Source organism: Leucopleurus acutus (genome assembly GCF_964270905.1).
Source record: "Leucopleurus acutus genome assembly, chromosome: 3".
Classification (NCBI taxonomy): Eukaryota; Metazoa; Chordata; class Mammalia; order Artiodactyla; family Delphinidae; genus Leucopleurus; species Leucopleurus acutus.
Window position 1 is genome coordinate 9493704 of NC_139145.1, and position 18745 is coordinate 9512448.

General features: G+C 56.1%; 1 protein-coding gene across 5 annotated transcripts in view; it reads left to right on the forward strand.

Moving 5' to 3' along the window:
* CACNA1A (calcium voltage-gated channel subunit alpha1 A) overlaps positions 1-15646 on the forward strand; it is a gene marked incomplete at its 5' end in the record, with an annotated part of 237674 nt that extends 222028 nt beyond the window's left edge. For 4 of the 5 annotated variants that reach the window (XM_082834912.1, XM_082834911.1, XM_082834913.1 and 1 more), the window contains 9 exons: positions 7955-8062; positions 8198-8298; positions 9401-9510; positions 9613-9751; positions 9912-10025; positions 11361-11396; positions 12443-12629; positions 12953-13203; positions 13980-15646. In XM_082834912.1, the coding sequence (XP_082691038.1) occupies positions 7955-8062; positions 8198-8298; positions 9401-9510; positions 9613-9751; positions 9912-10025; positions 11361-11396; positions 12443-12629; positions 12953-13203; positions 13980-14717 (1784 nt within the window). In that variant the 3' untranslated portion in view covers positions 14718-15646. The remainder of the gene's footprint in view (positions 1-7954; positions 8063-8197; positions 8299-9400; positions 9511-9612; positions 9752-9911; positions 10026-11360; positions 11397-12442; positions 12630-12952; positions 13204-13979) is intronic. The other variant, XM_082834915.1, reaches the window with a different exon arrangement.
* Between the last annotated feature and the right edge of the window lie 3099 nt (positions 15647-18745).

Sequence of the window (18745 nt, forward strand, 5' to 3'; positions counted from 1 at the left end):
CAGGACTCCACCCAGCTGAAGCCCCTGGGAGGCTATGAGGAAGGAAGACTGCACTTTAGGGACACATGTTCTTTCCAGGGCCCTGGGGAGAAGAGGGGGAGAAGGAGACAAGACTGGAAGTTGCTCGGAGTGGGGACATTCGGGGAAGGAGACCAGCAGCTTCCAGTGGGACAGTGCCCAGTGAAGGGGCGGGGCACGTTGAGGACAGACATTATGAGAGCCAGGAAACATGCAGATGAAGGTAGAGAGAGCAGAGGTGCCCCCAAATGGAGTGAGAAAGAATCAGGAGTGAGGCCGAGACTCAGGGGACAGCATAAGTGCCACTTGTCTCCACACAGTGTAAGTTTCTTTCTCATGCAACAAGTCAGAGGCGAGTGGTGCAGGCTTGCCAACATCTCGGTGCACATGACCAGCGGGGGCCCAGGTTCTGTCCGCGTTGTGGCACTGCCTGCCCCAGACTGTTTGCTCATCAGCATGGTTGAAGCTGGTGGAGGTTCCAACCCAGGGAGGTGAGGAAGCAGAAGTGTGGGCGGCAGCTTCCTTGTAATCACGTGGGAACGTGGACTCACCTTGCCCACCCACCTTCCCCGTCCTCAACTGTAAACCTTGGCAGAAGACTTCACCCTCTCTGAGCCTCAGCGCATGTATTAGCTAGCTATGCCATGTAACAAATGACCACAAATTTAACAGCTTAAAACACACCTACTTATTAGCTCACAGTTAGGTAGGTCAGAAGTCCAGGTGGACTCAACTGGGCTCTCCGTTCAGGGTCTCACAAGGCCAAAATCAAGGTGGCGAGGCCACCTTCTCTAGAACTTCTCTGGAAGTTCCGAGGAAAAATTTACTCCAAATCTCCTTTAGATGTTAGCAGAATTCAGTTCCTTGTGGCTGTAGGACTGAGGTCCCTGTTTCATTTCTGGCTTTTAGCCAGAGGTTACACTTAGCTCCCAGGGATGTATCTAATTCTTTATGTGCTCCAAATCACTCTAACTTCTTCTGCTGCCAAGAAAATGGTCTGGGGCTTCCCTGGTGGCGCAGTGGTTAAGAGTCTGCCTGCCAATGCAGGGGACACGGGTTCATGCCCCTATCCGGGAAGATCCCACATGCCGTGGAGCAGCTGGGCCTGTGAGCCATGGCCACTGAGCCTGCGCGTCCGGAGCCTGTGCTCTGCAACAGGAGAGGCCACAACAGTGAGAGGCCCGCGTACCGCAAAAAAAAAAAAAAGAAAGAAAAGAAAATGGTCTGCTTTTAGAGGGATCACCTGATTAGGTCAGACCCACCCAGATCAGCTTACAGTCAGCTGACTTGGGACTTTAATTACATTTGCAGAGTCCTTTCATAGCAGTCCCTAGACTAGCATTTGATTTAATTTTTTTTTTTTTTGGCTGCGTTGGGTCTTCGTTGCTGCCTGTGGGCTTTCTCTAGTTGCGGCGAGTGGGGGCTACTCTTCACTGCAGTGCGTGGGCTACTCATTGTGGCGGCTTCTCCTGTGGTGGAGCATGGGCTCTAGGCAAACGGGCTTCAGTAGTTACAGCACGTGGGCTCAGTAGTTGCAGCACACAGGCTTCAGTAGTTGCAGCATGGGGGCTCAGTAGTTTTGGCACGCAGGTTCTAGAGCATGCAGGCTTCAGTAGTCGTAGCACGCAGGCTCAGTAGTTGTGGCTTAGTTGCTCCGTGGCATGTGGGATCTTCCCAGACCAGGGATTGAACCAGTGTCCCCTGCATTGGCAGGCGGATTCTTAACCACTGCACCACCAGCGAAGTCCCAAGCATTTGATTGAATAACCAGAATTTTGCTGGGAAAGAAGGAGCAACTTTAGATTTCTGCCTGCCGCAGTTCTGTAAAATGGGTCTAACGGTGCACCTACTCTTGGTACATAATGCCTTTGAATCCCAGCTGCTGTTTCCCTCTGGGCACCTGTGTTCAGGGGTCTGAAGATAACCCAAGACCTGGGCTCAGTGATTCGCTAGAAGGACTCAGAACTGTTTTGCTAACCGTTATGGCTTATTACAGCAAAACGATACAGATAAAAATCTGCAAAGGAAACAGGCACATGAAGCAGGGTCCGGGAGAGACCAAGAGGGAGCTTCCCCTCCCTTCCAGTGGAGTCACATGCACACTGCTTACTTCTCCCAGCAATGATGTGTAACAACATGTATGCAGTGTTGCCAACCATCCAAGCCCACCTGAACTTTGGTGTCTAGCGTGTTTATTGGGAGTTGGTCGTTGTAAGCCTGGCTGATCTTAGTTGCTCAGCCTCCAGCCCCTCTATAGGTCACGCTGATACCACGTGACTCAAGGCCCCCACCATAAATCACATGGGTAGGATAAACCATCTGGCCTGGCCCAAGGCCCCCAGGTAAACAAAAACACTCTTATCAGGCAGGACACTCTAGGACTTAGACATTATCTTCCAGGAGCTGGTCAAGAACCAGTCATTCCTGGGGCTTCCCTGGTGGCACAGTGGTTGAGAGTCCGCCTGCCGATGCAGGGGACACGGGTTCGTGCCCCGGTCCGGGAGGATCCCACATGCCGCGGAGCAACTAAGCCCGTGAGCCACAACTACTGAGCCTGAGCTCTAGAGCCCGTGCTCCGCAACAAGAGAAGCCACCGCAACAAGAAGCCCGTGCACCACAACGAAGAGTAGCCCCCACTCACCACAACTAGAGAAAGCCTGCGCACAGCAACGAAGACCCAACACAGCCAAAAATAAAATAAATATATATATTAAAAAAAAGAACCCCTTCTGTGGGACTTTAGCAAGTCCAGCCTTTAGGACACTCACCAGATTCCCCACATGAGGTTTTCAAGGACTCTGGGGATGTGCCTGCCACTTGGCTGTCATTGTCACTCATACCCCAGACCCTACTCAGCTCTCAGAGGGTCACGCCCCCAGCATCTGTGAGCCAGGGACCCCTCCCCGTCCTGTCACCTCCCAAAGTTCCATGGGGCACAGCTCTGGAGTCAAGGAAGTTCAGCCGAGAGCCTGGGGACAACAGTTCTGACAGTGCTGACAATCACAGCCATTTCAACAGAATCACGTCTCAGGCCAGCTGAGAGTACAACACACTTTTTTTCAACACTGAATCTGCTTCTAAACACACTGAGTTCCTTTCCAGCAGGCAGGGGGTAACATGGAGGAGTGGATTAACCTCAGTGATCCTTCAGATTCTTTAAATTGTGAGGCCCATTTTAGCTGGGAGAGAAAGAGAGCAGGTTCCTCTGCTTATCTGTCTCCTTCTGTGTCTCCTTCTGTGTCTCCTTATCTGTCTTATCTGTGTCCCTTCTGTGTCTGTCCTTCCTCTTCTCTGTCTGTTTCTCCTTCCCACTCACCCCTCTGTTCTCTCCTCCCAGAAGAATCTCATTCTTGCCTGGGGAAAAAATCCTCTGTCGTCATGTTTCTTTTTCTTCTAGACGTTGTGTCTGGATCCCTGAAACCTCCCCCAAGGGGCTTGGGCTGTGTCCCTTCATCCCCCACTGCCTTCCTGTTCCCCACCCCAACCAGAAGGTGATGAGGACAGAGCCAGCCACCTACCTGAACGAACATAAACCCAGTTAACACATCAAAATCCAACATCCCCAGCCTCACTGACATATACACACTGCTATATTAAAAATTGATAACCAACAACATAGCACAGGGAACTCTGCTCAATATTCTGTAATAACCTAAATGGGGAAAGAACTTGAAAAAGAAGAGATACATGTATATGTATAACTGAATCACTTTGCTGTATATCTGAAACTAACACAACATTGTTAATCAACTACTCCAGGGAATTCTCTGTTGCTCCAGTGGTTAAGACTTGGCGCTCTCACTGCCAGGGCCCTGGGGTTTGATCCCTGGTTGGGGATCCCACAAGCCACTTGGCGTGGACAAAAAAAAAAAAAAATACTATAATATAAAATAAAAGTTTTTCTAAAACTCCCCAGCCTCAAGCTAACGTTCTGGCTTCTGCTGAGAGCCTGCAGGGAGAGCTTTATAAACACTGTGCCGCCTGCGTGCTAACAGCTGTGGACAGCAGTGGAGGGTTGTGTGGAGAAGAGACGAGCCCTCAGCCAGCCAGTAGCAGAATCTCCACAGCTGTCCAGCATTCCCTGAGTCCGGGCCAGCCTGGACTCTCCTTCAGGACTCCACGTGGCTGGACCAGCCAAAAGGCCACTGTCTCATCCTTTAATACCCTCAAAGACCAGGCTCTGTCTGGAGGTGGGTTCTGCAATGGCCTGGAAGGTTCTGGGGTGGCCTGGTGGGAGCTGAAGGGCTTTGACCTGCCTGCATTATCAGCTCATTGAATGAGAACATCCACTGGGCACCCGCTGTGTGCCTGGCTCTGTCCTTGGCACGTGGGATGGGGCAGTGAAAGACAGACGAACCTCTGGCCCTTGTGGGGCTGTGGGGAAAGAGGCAACAAATAAACAGGGAATGATAAATAAGTAGATATGTAACGTGTTCAAAAGCGAGACATGTTATGGAAAAGGAAGAGCAGGGTCAGAGGTTGTGGATCCAGGTCAGGGGTTAAACCCTAAGTCAGGGGTTCTCAGCCAGGCATAATTCTGCCCCCAGAGGACATTGGCAATGTCTGGAGACAGTTTGGGTTGTTGCAACTGGGAGAGGGCTGGTGCTCACGGTAACTGGTGTGTAGGGGCCAGGGAATGTCTCAGGGTGCACGGAACAGACCCTGCAACAGAGAACGTTCACCAGAGGTGTGCAGAGTGATGTGGGAGAGGGGAGGACCCTTCGGGCGATAAACTCCGGGACACAGCTGGTTTGTGGGGGACTGATGCCTGAATACCAGGGAGCCCTCTGTCCCTGGGAACCCCGGTGTTAACAATTCTGTTCCTGGAGGAGGAGTAAACCTGAGATGTGGCCTTGAGCAGATGTGCCCAGGGGAGGGCCACCTTGAAATCCCCTAAGGATTTTCCCTTTATTTAAATGTGAACGACAGTCCTGAATGCAAGATCTCCCAGTGAATTAAAGCAGAAAGAGTCTAAGGTGGTTCTCAACTGGAGGCAGTTTTATCCACCAGGGGACACCTGGGAATGTCTGGGGACAGGCTTTGTTGTCAGGACTGGGGTAAGTGAGCGCTACTCAACACCCTGCAATGCACAGGACGACCCCACAACCAAGAATGATGGAGCCTCAAGTGTCGACAGTGCTGACAGGGTGAGAAACCTTGGCCTTACCTAATTCAGATGCCAAGAGCAGGTATCTTAATCAGCTCTGGCCACCATAACAAAATATCAGAGGCTGAGTGCATAAACAACAGAAATTTATTTCCTCACAGTTCTGGAGACTGGATGTCCAAGATTCAGGTGCCAGTGGGTTTGGTTTCTCCTGAGGCCTCTCTCCTCAGCTTGCAGATGGCCACCTTCTTGCTGTGTCCTCACATGGCCTTCCCTTTGTGCATGTGCATCCCTGGTGTCTATCTCTGTCTTCTTATAAGGACACCAGTCCTATTGAATTAGGGACCACCCTCATGACCTCATGTAACTTTACTTACTTCCTTAAAGACCTCATCTCCAAATGCCGTTACACTGGGGGTTAGGGCTTCAACATGAATTTGGGGGGGGGGGGACACAATTCAGTTCATAACAATAGATATCTTCCTTTTCTTCACTAGAAACAGGAAACATGTAAGCTGTCAGGAGAAAGTGACTTTTCACAAGAATGTCATGTTCTCTTGTTTCCCTTCCCATGTCTCTGAGAAGGACCCACAGAGACCCCAGGCACCTCACTTAGCTACAGTGGACAAGAGACTTAGCTATTAATTCCAACTGCTTCCCTAGAGGAAAAAAATAAAACTGTCATAGGTTGGTGTCAAGTATGTTGAGAACCCAGCTACACAGATGATTTTCCCAAGGATCTCCCACAACTTCCCAACCTGTGTCCAGGCCCGCCAATCACCCCTACACCCATGCAGGTCGGCTCCAGTGACCACAGTCCCTTGTATCATTAGACCCTGCAACCACCAGCAGCGAAAAGAGAGACCAGACCGTGGACCGTGCCCCCTAGTGGTGATGTGGTGAACAATAGCATGAGATGATAAAGACCAGAGAAATAAAGCAGGAAAAGGGCATCGAAGGAGGGGCAGCTGTTTTAGGTTGGGAGGCAGCTAGAAGACCTCTTTGATAAAGGGTTTGGGCAGGGACCTGAAGGAGGTGAGGGAGGGAACCACATAGATATTTGTAGAAAGAACCATCCTGGCAGAGGAAACAACCCATGCAAAGACCCTGAGGCAGGACGGTGCTTGGCGTGTTTGCTGAGCAACGAGGAGGTTGGTGTGGCTGGAACAGAGTGAGCAAGGGGGAAAGTAGAGGAGATGAGGGCGGATCTTGCAGGGACTTGTGGACTCGGGGGATCACCCTGGGTGAGGTGAGAGCCTTGAAGGGCTCTGAGCAGACGAGGCAGGTGACTGATGCAGGTGTCCCTGGGCGCCCTCTGGTGGCTGTGGGAGGTGCAAGGCGACCTGGCAGAAGCGATTACACTGGTCCAGGCAGTTCAGCTCCCCACCGCCTCCATATCATCACTCTGGAACAGGATCTGAGCTTGACTTGCAAAAACGCCCTTCGGAAGGATTTTTCTCAAAATAAAGGCATCCGTCTCCAGAGTCACACGGGGGAAGATGAGTGAAAGGTCCACGGAGTGCCTGGCAGATGTCTGTGCTTTGACCCACATCTGCTGAGAAGGAGAAGCTGGGCAGGGGTTCCAGAGGGAGCTCCGGGCTGGGCCCGGGAAATGGAGGAGTGGGAGAAGGAGGGACAAAGACGGCAGATGCTGGGCGACAAGAGGTGGACGGGGAATGGAGGCAAAGGGGGATGTTGAGGCTGTCTGGGCGGTCCAGCTACTCAGCCACAGGCCCCCGTGGATGGTTGTTAAACACTGCAGTAGTTCTCTACTGGCTGGCAGCTGGCTCCTGCCCTTCCCCTAGATCTCCTCCCATAATCCAGCAACCACAGGGTTAATATTTGGTCCAGCAGGGATCCTTCAGGCCCTTGCTCTAGCTCTGTCATCAATGTCCCTCTCCTACCAGCTGGTAAATGTTCAGAATAGCCCCTGTTTGGGGCTGTGAAACAGGAGTAGAAGCAAGGGCCAAGCTGGTGTATCAGTTAGAATGGATGAGAATGTGCTGCTGTAACAAACAGCCCCAAGGTCCTGAACCAACAAAGATTCGCTTCCCACTTCCATTATGTGGGAACTTCCGGGGTCGGCAGGGGCTTCTGTGCATCAGTCACTCAGGGACCAGGCGTGAGGGGGCAACCACTGTCCCCAACATTACCAGCCGCTGCGACAGAGGGAATGAGAACTCAGGAGCGGCCTGCACGGCCCATTTAATGCCCAAAGCGGGGCCTCACCCTGCTCACACCTTATGGGCAAGAACTCGTCCCATGGCCCTGGTCAACCCCAGGGGCCAGGAAGGGCCATACTCCCGTGCACTCGGGCAGGAGGGACCAGGAATGGCTGCTAAAGAACCTTAATGACCACCATGGCTGGAGTGAGGGGCCAGGGCTTGGCTCTGTCCAAGGTCAACATTCACAGGAGGGGATACTCGGTTGAGGGAGAACGCCCTCTATCAGGACTGCTCCCTGAGGCTTACCCCAGGCTCCCTACAGCAGACACCGTCCTAATGCTGTACATTAACTATTTTGATCTTCAAACAACGCAGTGAGGCAGGTAGTATTGCCGTCACCCCCATTTTGAAGATGGGGAAACTGAGGCACAGCACAGTAGACTAACACCCAGGTCACGCAGCTGGTAAGTGGGAACCAGGTTGGCCCCTCAGGGAGCTGGACTGTCCCCCGCATGGTCTTTCGAAGGCCCTGGCCCTGCTGAGGACTAGACTCCTCTGGGTCAGGCCCGCTGGGAACCAGGACCCCAGAGCTTGGGTCGACAGGAACCACTGGCTTTGCGGCTGCCCCAGAGGCCAGCTGATGCCTCTCTGTGCCCACCCACAGGCGGAGCCGACAAACAACAGATGGACGCTGAGCTGCGAAAAGAGATGATGGCCATCTGGCCCAACCTGTCCCAGAAGACGCTGGACCTGCTGGTCACCCCTCACAAGTGTAAGAGCCAGGCCCGGCCTGGCCTCGGGCTCTGTCCCACCAGGATGGAGGGGGAGGGAAAGAGGAGGTCCAGGGACGGCAGGGCTGGTGCACACAGGGGCCCCCACCCACAGTGAGCTCACCCTGTGCCCCCAGCCACGGACCTGACGGTGGGGAAGATCTATGCAGCCATGATGATCATGGAGTACTACCGGCAAAGCAAGGCCAAGAAGCTGCAGGCCATGCGCGAGGAGCAGGTACGGCCCCAGCCCTGATGGCCCTGCCCTGCTATGTCCATCACTCTGGGGACATCCAGGCTGGGAGACAGTGGCTTCCTTGTCACCATGAGGACCAACCAGAAGAGTGGGATGAGGCCAGGCTCCAAGGCAGGCACTGAGAAGTAGGACAGTGCCAAGGAGACGTAGCCTGGATTAACTCATCTGCTCCATCAACAATTATTGGGCACCTACTGTGTGCCGGGCATGGTTCTCAGCTCCGGGGGTGCATCTGTGAGCAAAGCAGACCAGAATCCCTGTGGAGCAGACTTTCCAGTTGGGGGAATGCCAACAATGACAGACGATTAAATTACATAGCATTGCAGAAAATGCTAAGTACCATGGGAAAAATCGGGGGCAGGAGAGGGAATGTGATTTGAAAGGGGTAGTCAGGGGAGGCCTCGCTGAGGAAGTGACATCTGAGGAAAGACTTGAAGGAAGAGGAGAGGGAGCCAAGCAGATACCTAGGGGGAGAGTGTTTCAGGCAGAGGCCACAGCCAGTGCAAAGGCCCTGAGGCAGGACCATGAGTTTGAGTTCAGGGAACAGCAAGGAAGTCCATATGGTGGAACAGAGTGTGCAAGAGGCAGTGGGAGGAGACAAGGGTGGGGAGGTAACAGAACAGATTATGCAGGGCCTAGTGGGCCTTTGACTTTTGCTCAGAGTGATGTGGGAGCCATGGGGGCTCCTCAGTAGAGGAGGGAAGTGACTTCATGCAGGTGTTCACAGGTGCCCTCTAGTGGCCGTGGGGGGTAAGGGCTGGAGCTGGGAGACCTGAGAGGAGGCAACTGCACTGGTCCAGGCCGGAACTGATGAGGCCGGACCAGGATGTGGGCTGTGGAGTGGTAAGAAGTGATCCAGTTATGGATGGATTTGGAAGGAAGAGTCTTGAGGACTAGCTGATGGATCAGACTTGAGTGTGTGTGCGTTTTGGGGTGGGGGGGCATGTCAAGAATGACTCCTGGGATTTCACCCCAGGGGTGGGCTAAGCATAGCCTCGCCGCTGCAGCCCTGACCAGAGCCTGAGCCTGGGGCGCCCTCCTCCACCTGTCCCCTGTGCACACACACTGCTCTCTGCTTCCCCAGAACCGGACACCTCTCATGTTCCAGCGCATGGAACCCCCATCTCCAACGCAGGAGGGGGCGCCCGGCCAGAATGCCCTCCCCTCCACCCAGCTGGACCCAGGAGGAGGCCTGTGAGTGTCCCTCTGGCCAGGAGGCAGGGGAACGGGGGTGCCGGTCGGGTGTGAAAGCCCCCGGAGTGCCCACCGCCACCCTGGTCTCTGTGCCCCACACAGGATGGCTCACGAAAGCGGCATGAAGGAAAGCCCATCCTGGGTGACCCAGCGGGCCCAGGAGATGTTCCAGAAGACGGGCACGTGGAGCCCGGAGCGAGGACCCCCCACGGACATGCCCAATAGCCAGCCCAACTCTCAGGTGCCTCCATACCCCCCCACGCCCCCATGGCTCCCAGGCCCGGGCAGGACAAGAAGGAGGGGTCTGGGCCCCCCACTTGCAGCTCCGCACACACCGGGCCACCCCCGGGGTCCACGTGCCAGGCCCTGGGGCTCACCCGGCCTCGCCATCTGCCCCGCAGTCTGTGGAGATGCGAGAGATGGGCAGAGACGGCTACTCCGACAGTGAGCACTACGTCCGCATGGACGGCCAGGCCCGGGCCACGTCCATGCCCCGCCTCCCCGCCGAGAACCAGGTGAGGGCTTTCACCCAGCACGCTGGGGGCCGCACTTGGCCTCTGGAGTCTCTGCTTCCCCACGGAGCCCAGGGACCCAGGGCTGGGCGGGCGTCCTGCACCCTCGGCAGCAGTGTGCAGGCCCCACTGCCCCTACAGGCCACACCTGGAGCCCCTGGAGGCCCTGGTCCTCTTAGCTCCTCCTTGACGGAGGGCTGAGAGGGGACGAGGTTCCCCTGGGGCAGGGTGCCGTGGCCACCGCCAGGTGGTCTGTCTCTGCCCCGTTTGGGGGCACTTGAGGCAGCAGGACGTGGAGGTTGCAGAGGGGGTGTGGGAGGTGGTGTGTCTGGCCCAGGTGAGAGCTGCAATCAAGAACATACACTCATGCACACACATACGCACGCGCACACGCGCTCGCACATACCCGGGTGTGTGTGCTCGCATACACGCACGCTCTGGGGAACTTGGCGGGTCCTAGGACCTGGTGGCGGAGTCTGGGGTGGGCCCGGGGGCAGCTGGGGTTCGTCTCTCTGTCTGGTCTCTGTGGGGGCCGCTGGGGAGGAGCAGGTGTGTGCGCGCCCGATGTGTGCCTGCGTGTGGCTGCTTTACCCAGCTGCAGGGCTCGGGTGGGCGGGGGGCTGGGGGGGGTGTCCCACTGCCCCAGGCCCACGGGGCCAGAGGGGCCAGAGCCAGAAGCATGGCTGGCTGCCCACCCAGCCTGAGAGGCGGGGCGGCATGTCTGACGGTGGCGGGCTGCCCATGTGCTGTGCCGTGACATCTGCATGGGGTGGGAGGCTGTGCTGTGCCTGGCTGGGCCAGGGTCACCCAGGGGCCTGGCCTCTGACTGCTGGGAACTTGGGCGGGAGGCACTCACCCTGCATGTGGCTACCCAGCCCCATCCTGACGGGCCCCCACGCCCACCCACCCACCCAGCAGGACTGAGCTGCTGGGCCCCAGGAGACGGGTGGGACAAGCCAGCCGACGGCCACCCCTCCCCAAAGCTTTGAGTGTCAGCAGAGCCAAGGCTGGGGCACATTGCATGAGGCAAAGCTCAGGGCCAGGGGCCTGCAGCCACGCCGTCCCATCTGTCGGTCTCGTGCCTTTGCCATCTGTCTGTGGTGTCTCCTGTCTGTCTCCTCTGTGCTCATGGGAGGACTGCCGGCTGGGCCTGGGGTCGCCCACACACCACCGGGGACTTTAACCTCTCACTCCCTCCCCCTGCTCCTCCCCTCAGGTTCCTCTCCCCGGCCCTGGCATCTCTTCCATCTACCGCCTCTCCACTCTCCCTCTCAGCTTTTATATTTATTTCCTTCTTTCTGTTTTTTCTGTGTGCACCATCCCGTGGGGCTGTGACAGAGGAGAAGGGGCCGGCCACGTGGGAATAACCTCAGTGTATGTACCGCGCCCGCCCGCCGCCCAGCTGGGCTCCGGCCCCCTCTTCCCGCCCACCCCCCCTCGTGGGAGTCCTGTCATCTCTCCCTGTCCTCGGACCCCACCCTTTCTTTGCAGACTGCACCCCCTCCCCCTTCCCCCCTGTGGAGCCCCATCCTCATGTGTTGTGTTCTCTGTGTGCCCCACGTGTGCCCTGGAGGAGTGACCCTGCCCCGCCCCCCTCCTCCCTCCCCCTCCACCACCCCCTTCTCTTCAGAGCCCCCAAGCCAGGGGGTCCGTCGTTCCAAGGAGTCTGACCTGCAGCCCTGCCTGGCCCACTTTCTCAGGGGCTCTTTCCCCTAACACCACCGCTGAACCTCTGGTCCCGCAGCCCTGTGTTCCTTAAAACTCTTTCCTCGGGCAGTACCGCTGCCCCCTTAGCTGGGCCGGGCCCTGGGCAACGTCTGCCCCGTCTTCCTCCTCTCCTCTCCGAGCCACAGAGAACCCAGCTGGACCCAGTGGGTGCAGCACATGCAGGCCCCCAGGCTGCAGGCCAAGGATGAGGAGAGCAGGTCCCTCGGGGCCTCAAATGCCAGGGCAGCCCCTCAAGGGCTCCTTACGGAGGCCAGACTCAGGTGGTCAGAGACGTCCAGGCCCAGTTGGCCAAGGAGGACGGTGAGCTGGGTGCCTGGCCCTGGGCGTGTAGGCCTGACAGCGAGGAGAGGCAGAGGCTCCTCACCCGCCCTGGAGAGCAGGCAGGGCGAGTGCCGGCCCGGGGCTCCCAGCTTTGCACTTGGAATGGGGGAAGCTCTGCCCTTCGGTCGGCCTGCCTGTCCCAGCAGGAGGTGGATAGAATGGGGCCTCCTGGCCAGAACCCAGGATGAGCCTGGGGGGTGACAGAGGAGTCCTGGAGCTCTGGTTGATCAGGACCTGAGGCCCATGGCCGCCCCCACCCCGACCCCGCCCCTGGACGGTCACACCGCAGTCACTGGTGGCCGATGGGGCAGGACAGACCGGGACTCCCTGGTGCCAGCCGCTGACCCCGTCTGCCGGCCTGTCCCCCCCAGACCATCTCAGACACCAGCCCCATGAAGCGCTCGGCCTCCGTGCTGGGCCCCAAGGCCCGGCGCCTGGACGACTACTCCCTGGAGAGGGTGCCACCCGAAGAGAACCAGCGGCACCACCAGCGGCGCAGAGACCGCAGCCACCGCGCCTCCGAGCGCTCCTTGGGCCGCTACACGGACGTGGACACAGGTGGGTCGCCCTGCAGGGCCCAGAGACCGGAGGCTGTATAAGGGGACAGAGGAGGGGAGATAGGACAGAAGGCAGAGTGGGGTAGACACTGAAGGAGAAAAGACAGAAAGGCTTGGACGAGACCAAAGGGACCAAGCGGTGACAGCTGCTGCTCAGGACCTGGGGACCGACCCCCCTCCCAGCACCCACCAGGCCATCCTTGGTCCAGGGGGGTCCAGGGGAAGGTGCCCCTCTCTAGAGCCCCTTGAGCCTCCCATGTGCACAGACCATGCCACCCCTCCCTCAAAGCCATCTGTCTATCTGTCTGACCCCGTCTGGCCCAGGCTTGGGGACAGACCTGAGCATGACCACCCAGTCTGGGGACCTGCCATCAAAGGAACGAGACCAGGAGCGGGGCCGGCCCAAGGACCGGAAGCATCGGCAGCACCATCACCACCACCACCACCACCACCCTCCGCCCCCAGACAAGGAGCGCTACGCCCAGGAGCGGCCTGACCACGGCCGGACCCGGGCCCGGGACCAGCGCTGGTCCCGCTCACCCAGTGAGGGCCGAGAGCACATGGCACACCGGCAGGTGGGTGTGGCAGGAGGTACCCCTGAGCCGAGCCCCTGGGACCCGGGAGAGGAGGGGGCCTACACCCCACAGCCACTCTGGGCAGGGTCCCCACTGCTGCTGTGACCTCTGACCCTGTCCACCATGGAGTGGGCTCCCCAAGCCAGGGGGTTGGGCTCGGGCAGGGGTGAACACTGCCCCCTGCCACTCTGGCTCCCCACTCGGCACCCCCAGCCTCCCTGCCCGCCTGCCACCCTCTCCCTGCCCGCAGCTGCTTCCTCTTTGGTTGTGGATCACGTTTTGAGTTTCTGGCCAGCGTAGTCTTTACAACTCATGACCATGCTGGCTGCCCCGCTGCCTTTTGCTTTCCTTTAACCCGGCTTCCGTTTTTTTTCTGTTGTTGTTTCGATTATGATTTCTGTCCTCTGGACGCCTGTGAGTAATTTTTTAAACTTCTGCTATTTTAACCCCCAAACTTACAAAACTCCACTTCTCATTTCTCTTTTCACTTTGTTGTGTTGGTTTTCGACTTCCCCCTCCCTCCTTGTCTCTCCCACTCCCCCCCCCCCACCCTCGTCCTCCTCCGCCTCTTCCTGCCCTCATCCTCCCTGTGGCTGTTGCTTTTCTCCTTTTTTTTTCCATTCGAATGTCCTGTGTCCCCCTCTCCTCCCGGTGCCTCTCCTGTCCTTTGGTTTTCCTTCGGTCCTCACCCTCCCGTCCTCTGTGTCTCCTCCCGTCTCCTGGTTGATTTTGGTGTATCTTTTTTTTTGATTTCCTTTGTTTCAATTTTCGTGTAGGGCAGTAGTTCCGTAAGTGGAAGCCCAGCCCCCTCAACATCTGGTACCAGCACTCCGCGGCGGGGACGCCGCCAGCTCCCCCAGACCCCCTCCACCCCCCGGCCACACGTGTCCTATTCCCCCGTGATCCGTAAGGCCGGCGGCTCGGGTCCCCCGCAGCAACAGCAGCAGCAGCAGCAGCCGGCGGTGCGGCCAAGCCGGGCGGCCCCCAGCGGCCCGCGGAGGTACCCGGGCCCCGCGGCTGAGCCCCTGGCCGGGGAGCGGCCGCCCACGGGGGGCCACGGCAGCAGCCGCTCGCCAACGATGGAGCGGCGGGTCCCGGGCATGGCCAGGAGCGAGTCCCCCAGAGCGTGTCGCCACGGCGGGGCGCGGTGGCCGGCGTCCGGCGCGCACGCGGCCGAGGGGCCCCCGGTCCCCCGGCACCACGGTTACTACCGGGGATCCGACTACGACGAGCCCGACGGCCTGGGCAGCGGCAGCGGCGGCGGCGGCGGCGGCGGCGGCGGCGGGGAGGAGCCCCGGGTCGCCGCCTACGACGCGCCGCCCCCCGCGCGCCACGCGTGCTCGCCCAGGACTCCCCGGGCCGCTGGCCCGGCCTGCGCCTCGCCTTCCAGGCACGGCCGGCGACTCCCCAACGGCTACTACCCGGCCCACGGACTGGCCAGGCCCCGTGGGCCGGGCTCCCGGAAAGGCCTGCACGAAACCTACAGCGAGACCGACGACGACGACTGGTGCTAAGCCCGGGCGAGGTGGCACCCGCGCCCGCCCGGCCCCCCCCACGCACCCCACGCACACGCCCCCCCGGGGAGGAGCCGCACCGGCCGCGGGGCCACCTCGCTGCCACCTGCCCAGCACACGGGGGGAGGCCCGGGAGGGCCCAGGAGAGGACCAGCTGGACGGCCCCGGCCTCTGGAGGGAGTCCCCAGGGCCAGGACACACCAGGGTGTCCCGCAAAGACCCTCAGCCGGACAAGCCGCTCCTGGGCTGCTACTGCGCCCCCCACCCAGCCCCGACCCCCCACGACGGGGTCCCTCGGGGGCAGACAAACCACACAGCCAAGGGATTCTAATTAACTCAGCCATTTTTGGAGAACCTTGGGGAAAATGGAAATTAAAAAAAAAAAACATTTTTAAAAGAAAAACGGGGAGAAAAAAATTGCTTCTATTGATGAGTTTTATCATCTCAACTGAATCTTTCCTTTCCCTGGTGAACGCGAGCTGGTGGCCCGTGTGTGGCGAGAAGCCGGAAGCGAAGAGGAAACCCAGCGTCCCACACAGACCTCCACCAGACACACTCATACCCCACACACGTTCTCAGACACACACAGGAGTGCTTGCTGGTTATACCAAACCCTACTATAACTGCCTGCAGAAATCAATTTAAAAAAAATAAACAATTTTAAAAGGACAAAAAAATTAATGATTGAGAAAAGAAGCATTTTTTTCTGACATTTGGTCCTGCTTGAAATAACAAAAGAAAAAAGAAAAAAAAAAAACACCACCGATTTCCTTTGCTTCTTTTTTCCTTTTTCCTACCTTGTTTGAAAACTGTGGGCTTGGGACTGTGAATTATTGCATGACATTCAAAAAGAAAAAAAAATAATAAAAAAAAGTTGAATCAAAGGGCTTCTGGATTGGAATGGTCTTTATATTCTCTGCAAAGTACTCCCCAGGTCTCTTTGGGGAAACCATGGAAGGAGGCGCTTTGAAAGTGGCTAAGGATGAGAAAGGTGTAGCTCTCCAGCCAGCACTCTTTGCAAGAAAGTTAAAGCCAAAGACACTGACCAGGGCTTCCCTGGTGGCGCAGTGGTTGAGAGTCCGCCTGCCGATGCAGGGGACATGGGTTCGTGCCCCGGTCCGGGAAGATCCCACATGCCGCGGAGCGGCTGGGCCCGTGAGCCATGGCTGCTGAGCCTGCGCGTCCGGAGCCTGTGCTCCGCAACGGGAGAGGCCACAACAATGAGAGGCCCGTGTACCACAAAAAAAAAAAAAAAAAAAAAAAAAAAGACACTGACCAGCCCGTGCCTCTACCCGCAGCCCTCCGGGGCTTCCACAGTCTGCCTGCTGCTGCTTCTGCAGGCCAGGTTGTACCTAAAGCAACCATCCTGGATGATAAGCCTTCCTGGATGACCATCCTACATGATCTGGCAAGTGAGACCCCAGTGAGTACATCTGAGGCCCCACATATTAGCAAAACTCCTATTGGAAGCACCCTGGAGGAGGTACCTGGAAACCCAGCTCAGACACCCTGTGCCCAGGGAGTTTTCCCCCCGTGGGAGGTGAGCCCTTCCTGAGGCCTCTGGCACTCCCACCCCACCTACCTGCACCCAAGAAGCTGCTTCTGATGGGCTCCACCCCAAGCTGTATCCCATTTCACAGACTTTCTTGAGATGCCCCTAAGTTACCCGCAGTCACTGGGGAATCCTAGAGATCAGAGTTCAGAGCAGCCCATAGGTGGCAAAAGATGGTCATGGCCGGTTCAAGGTGAAGGCAGCATATCAGAGGTAGAGGTGGGGATGGGCTTCTTATGAGGGGATTGACAGTCTGCCCTCCCTCCACCTTCAGCCCCACCCAACATGTCTTTCCATCAGGCCACAATGCACCTGCTGAGACAGTCCCACTCCAGGCTTCCAGAAGCTGGCCCCAAAGATGAAGGTGGTAGAGGACCCCCCAACCCCGCTGCCCCCACCCCCAGGGCCTCACCTCCCTGCCTATTTTGTGAATGGTTCTGTGAATATAGTCGATAGCCACAGAACTGTAGTTAGTAAAATTAGGAGGTCAGAGAGCTGTGTTGATTCAGGTGAGCAAAAGGCCAGTTATACCCCGTGTTCAAGTTGAGGCGAAAGGCCTTTCTTTGGTCTGAAAAGGCAGCTCCCGCTTCTCCCAAGAAGGGGCTTCAGAGAATTGCAGAAAACCCGCAGATAAGGAGAGAGGGATCGTTCTCAAGGAACACTGGGGTACCAGAAGAAGGGGTTCCAAGCCCCTGGCTGTGTGACTTTAAGAAAATGACTTAACCTGTCTGTGCCTCTGTTTTTCCCATCTGTAAGCGGGAACTAGTAATAGAACTGTTTGTGACGATTAAATGCATTATTCTACATCAGTCATCAGCAAACTTCTTATTTTGAAGGAACAGAGAGTAAATATTTTCAACTTTGTTGCCCAAATGGCCTCTATCTCAACTCTTCAACTCTGACATTGCACCAGAAAAGCAGCCTTATGTTAACGAGTGGGTGTGGCTGTGTTCCAATAAAACTTTATTTATAAAAACAGGCATAGGGCTGGAATGGACCACTCTTCTACATCAGCAGTTCTCAAATGTTTGTCTCAGCACCCCTTTCTTCTCTTTTTTTTTTTTTTTCTTTTTTTGGCTGTGTTCTTCGTTGCTGCATGTGGGCTTTCTCTAGTTGCTGCAAGCAGGGGCTACTCTTTTTTGGGGTGCACGGGCTTCTCATTGCGGTGGCTTCTCTTGTTGTGGAGCACGGGGCCCTAGAGCACGCGGGTTTCAGTAGTTTCGGTGAACGGGCTTAGTTGCTCTGCAGCATGTGGGATCTTCCCAGACCAGGGATCAAACCCATGTCCCCTGCATTGGCAGGCAGATCCTTAAGCACTGCGCCACCAGGGAAGTCCAGCACCGCTTTCCATTCTTTAAAAAACATATTGAGGATCCCAAAGCGCATCTGTTTATATGGGTTATAGCTACCGATATTTGCCATTTAGAAATTAAAAGTGAGACTTTTTTAAACTATTTATTAGCTTTCTTTTTTTTACATCTTTATTGAAGTATAATTGCTTTACAATGTTGTGTTAGTTTCTGCTGTACAACAAAGTGAATCAGCTATATGTATACATATATCCCCTCCCTCCTGAGCTTCCCTCCCACCCTCCCTATCTCACCCCCTTAGGTCGTCACAAAGCACTGAGCTGATCTCCCTGTGCTATGCTGCTGCTTCCCACTAGCTATCCATTTTACATTTGGTAGTGTATATATGTCCATGCAACTCTCTCACTTCGTTCCAGCTTCCCCTTCCCCCCCAGTGTCCTCAAGTCCGTTCTCTACGTCTGTGTCTTTATTCCTGCCCTGCCACTAGGTTCATCAGTACCGTTTTTTTTAGATTCCGTATGTATGCGTTAACATATGATGTTTGTTTTTCTCTTTCTGACTTACTTCACTCTGAATGACAGGCTCTAGGTCCATCCACCTCACTACAATAACCCAATTTCGTTCCTTTTTATGGCTGAGTAATATTCCATTGTATATATGTGCCACATCTTCTTTATCCATTCATCTTATTTATTAGCTTTTCAATTACAATCAACAATAAAGCTACTAATGATAACGAATAACATTTTTAATGAAAAATAATCACATTCAAAACAAAAACATGCCATAAAAAGAGAGGCATTGTTTTACATGTTTGCCTCCCATTAATGTTGACTGAACAGAAAGCAGCTGGATTCTCATATCTTATTCTGCATTCCACCTGTTGCAATAGCCAATCTCCCCTGGAAACTCCACCATACACCTGTGAGAGAATGAAAGTGAGAGAGGCAAAGGACATCTTAATATTATAAAAATAGTTCATGGGAATTCCCTGGCAGTCCACTGGTTAGGACTCCACACTTCCACTGCAGGGGGCATGGGTTTGATCCCTGGTCGGGGAACTAAGATCCCGCATGCCGTGGAGCACAGCCAAAAAAATAATAATTCAGCCTGATGGGCCCCCCTGGAAGGGTCTCAGTAACCCCCAAGTTTCTGGACCCCTTTGA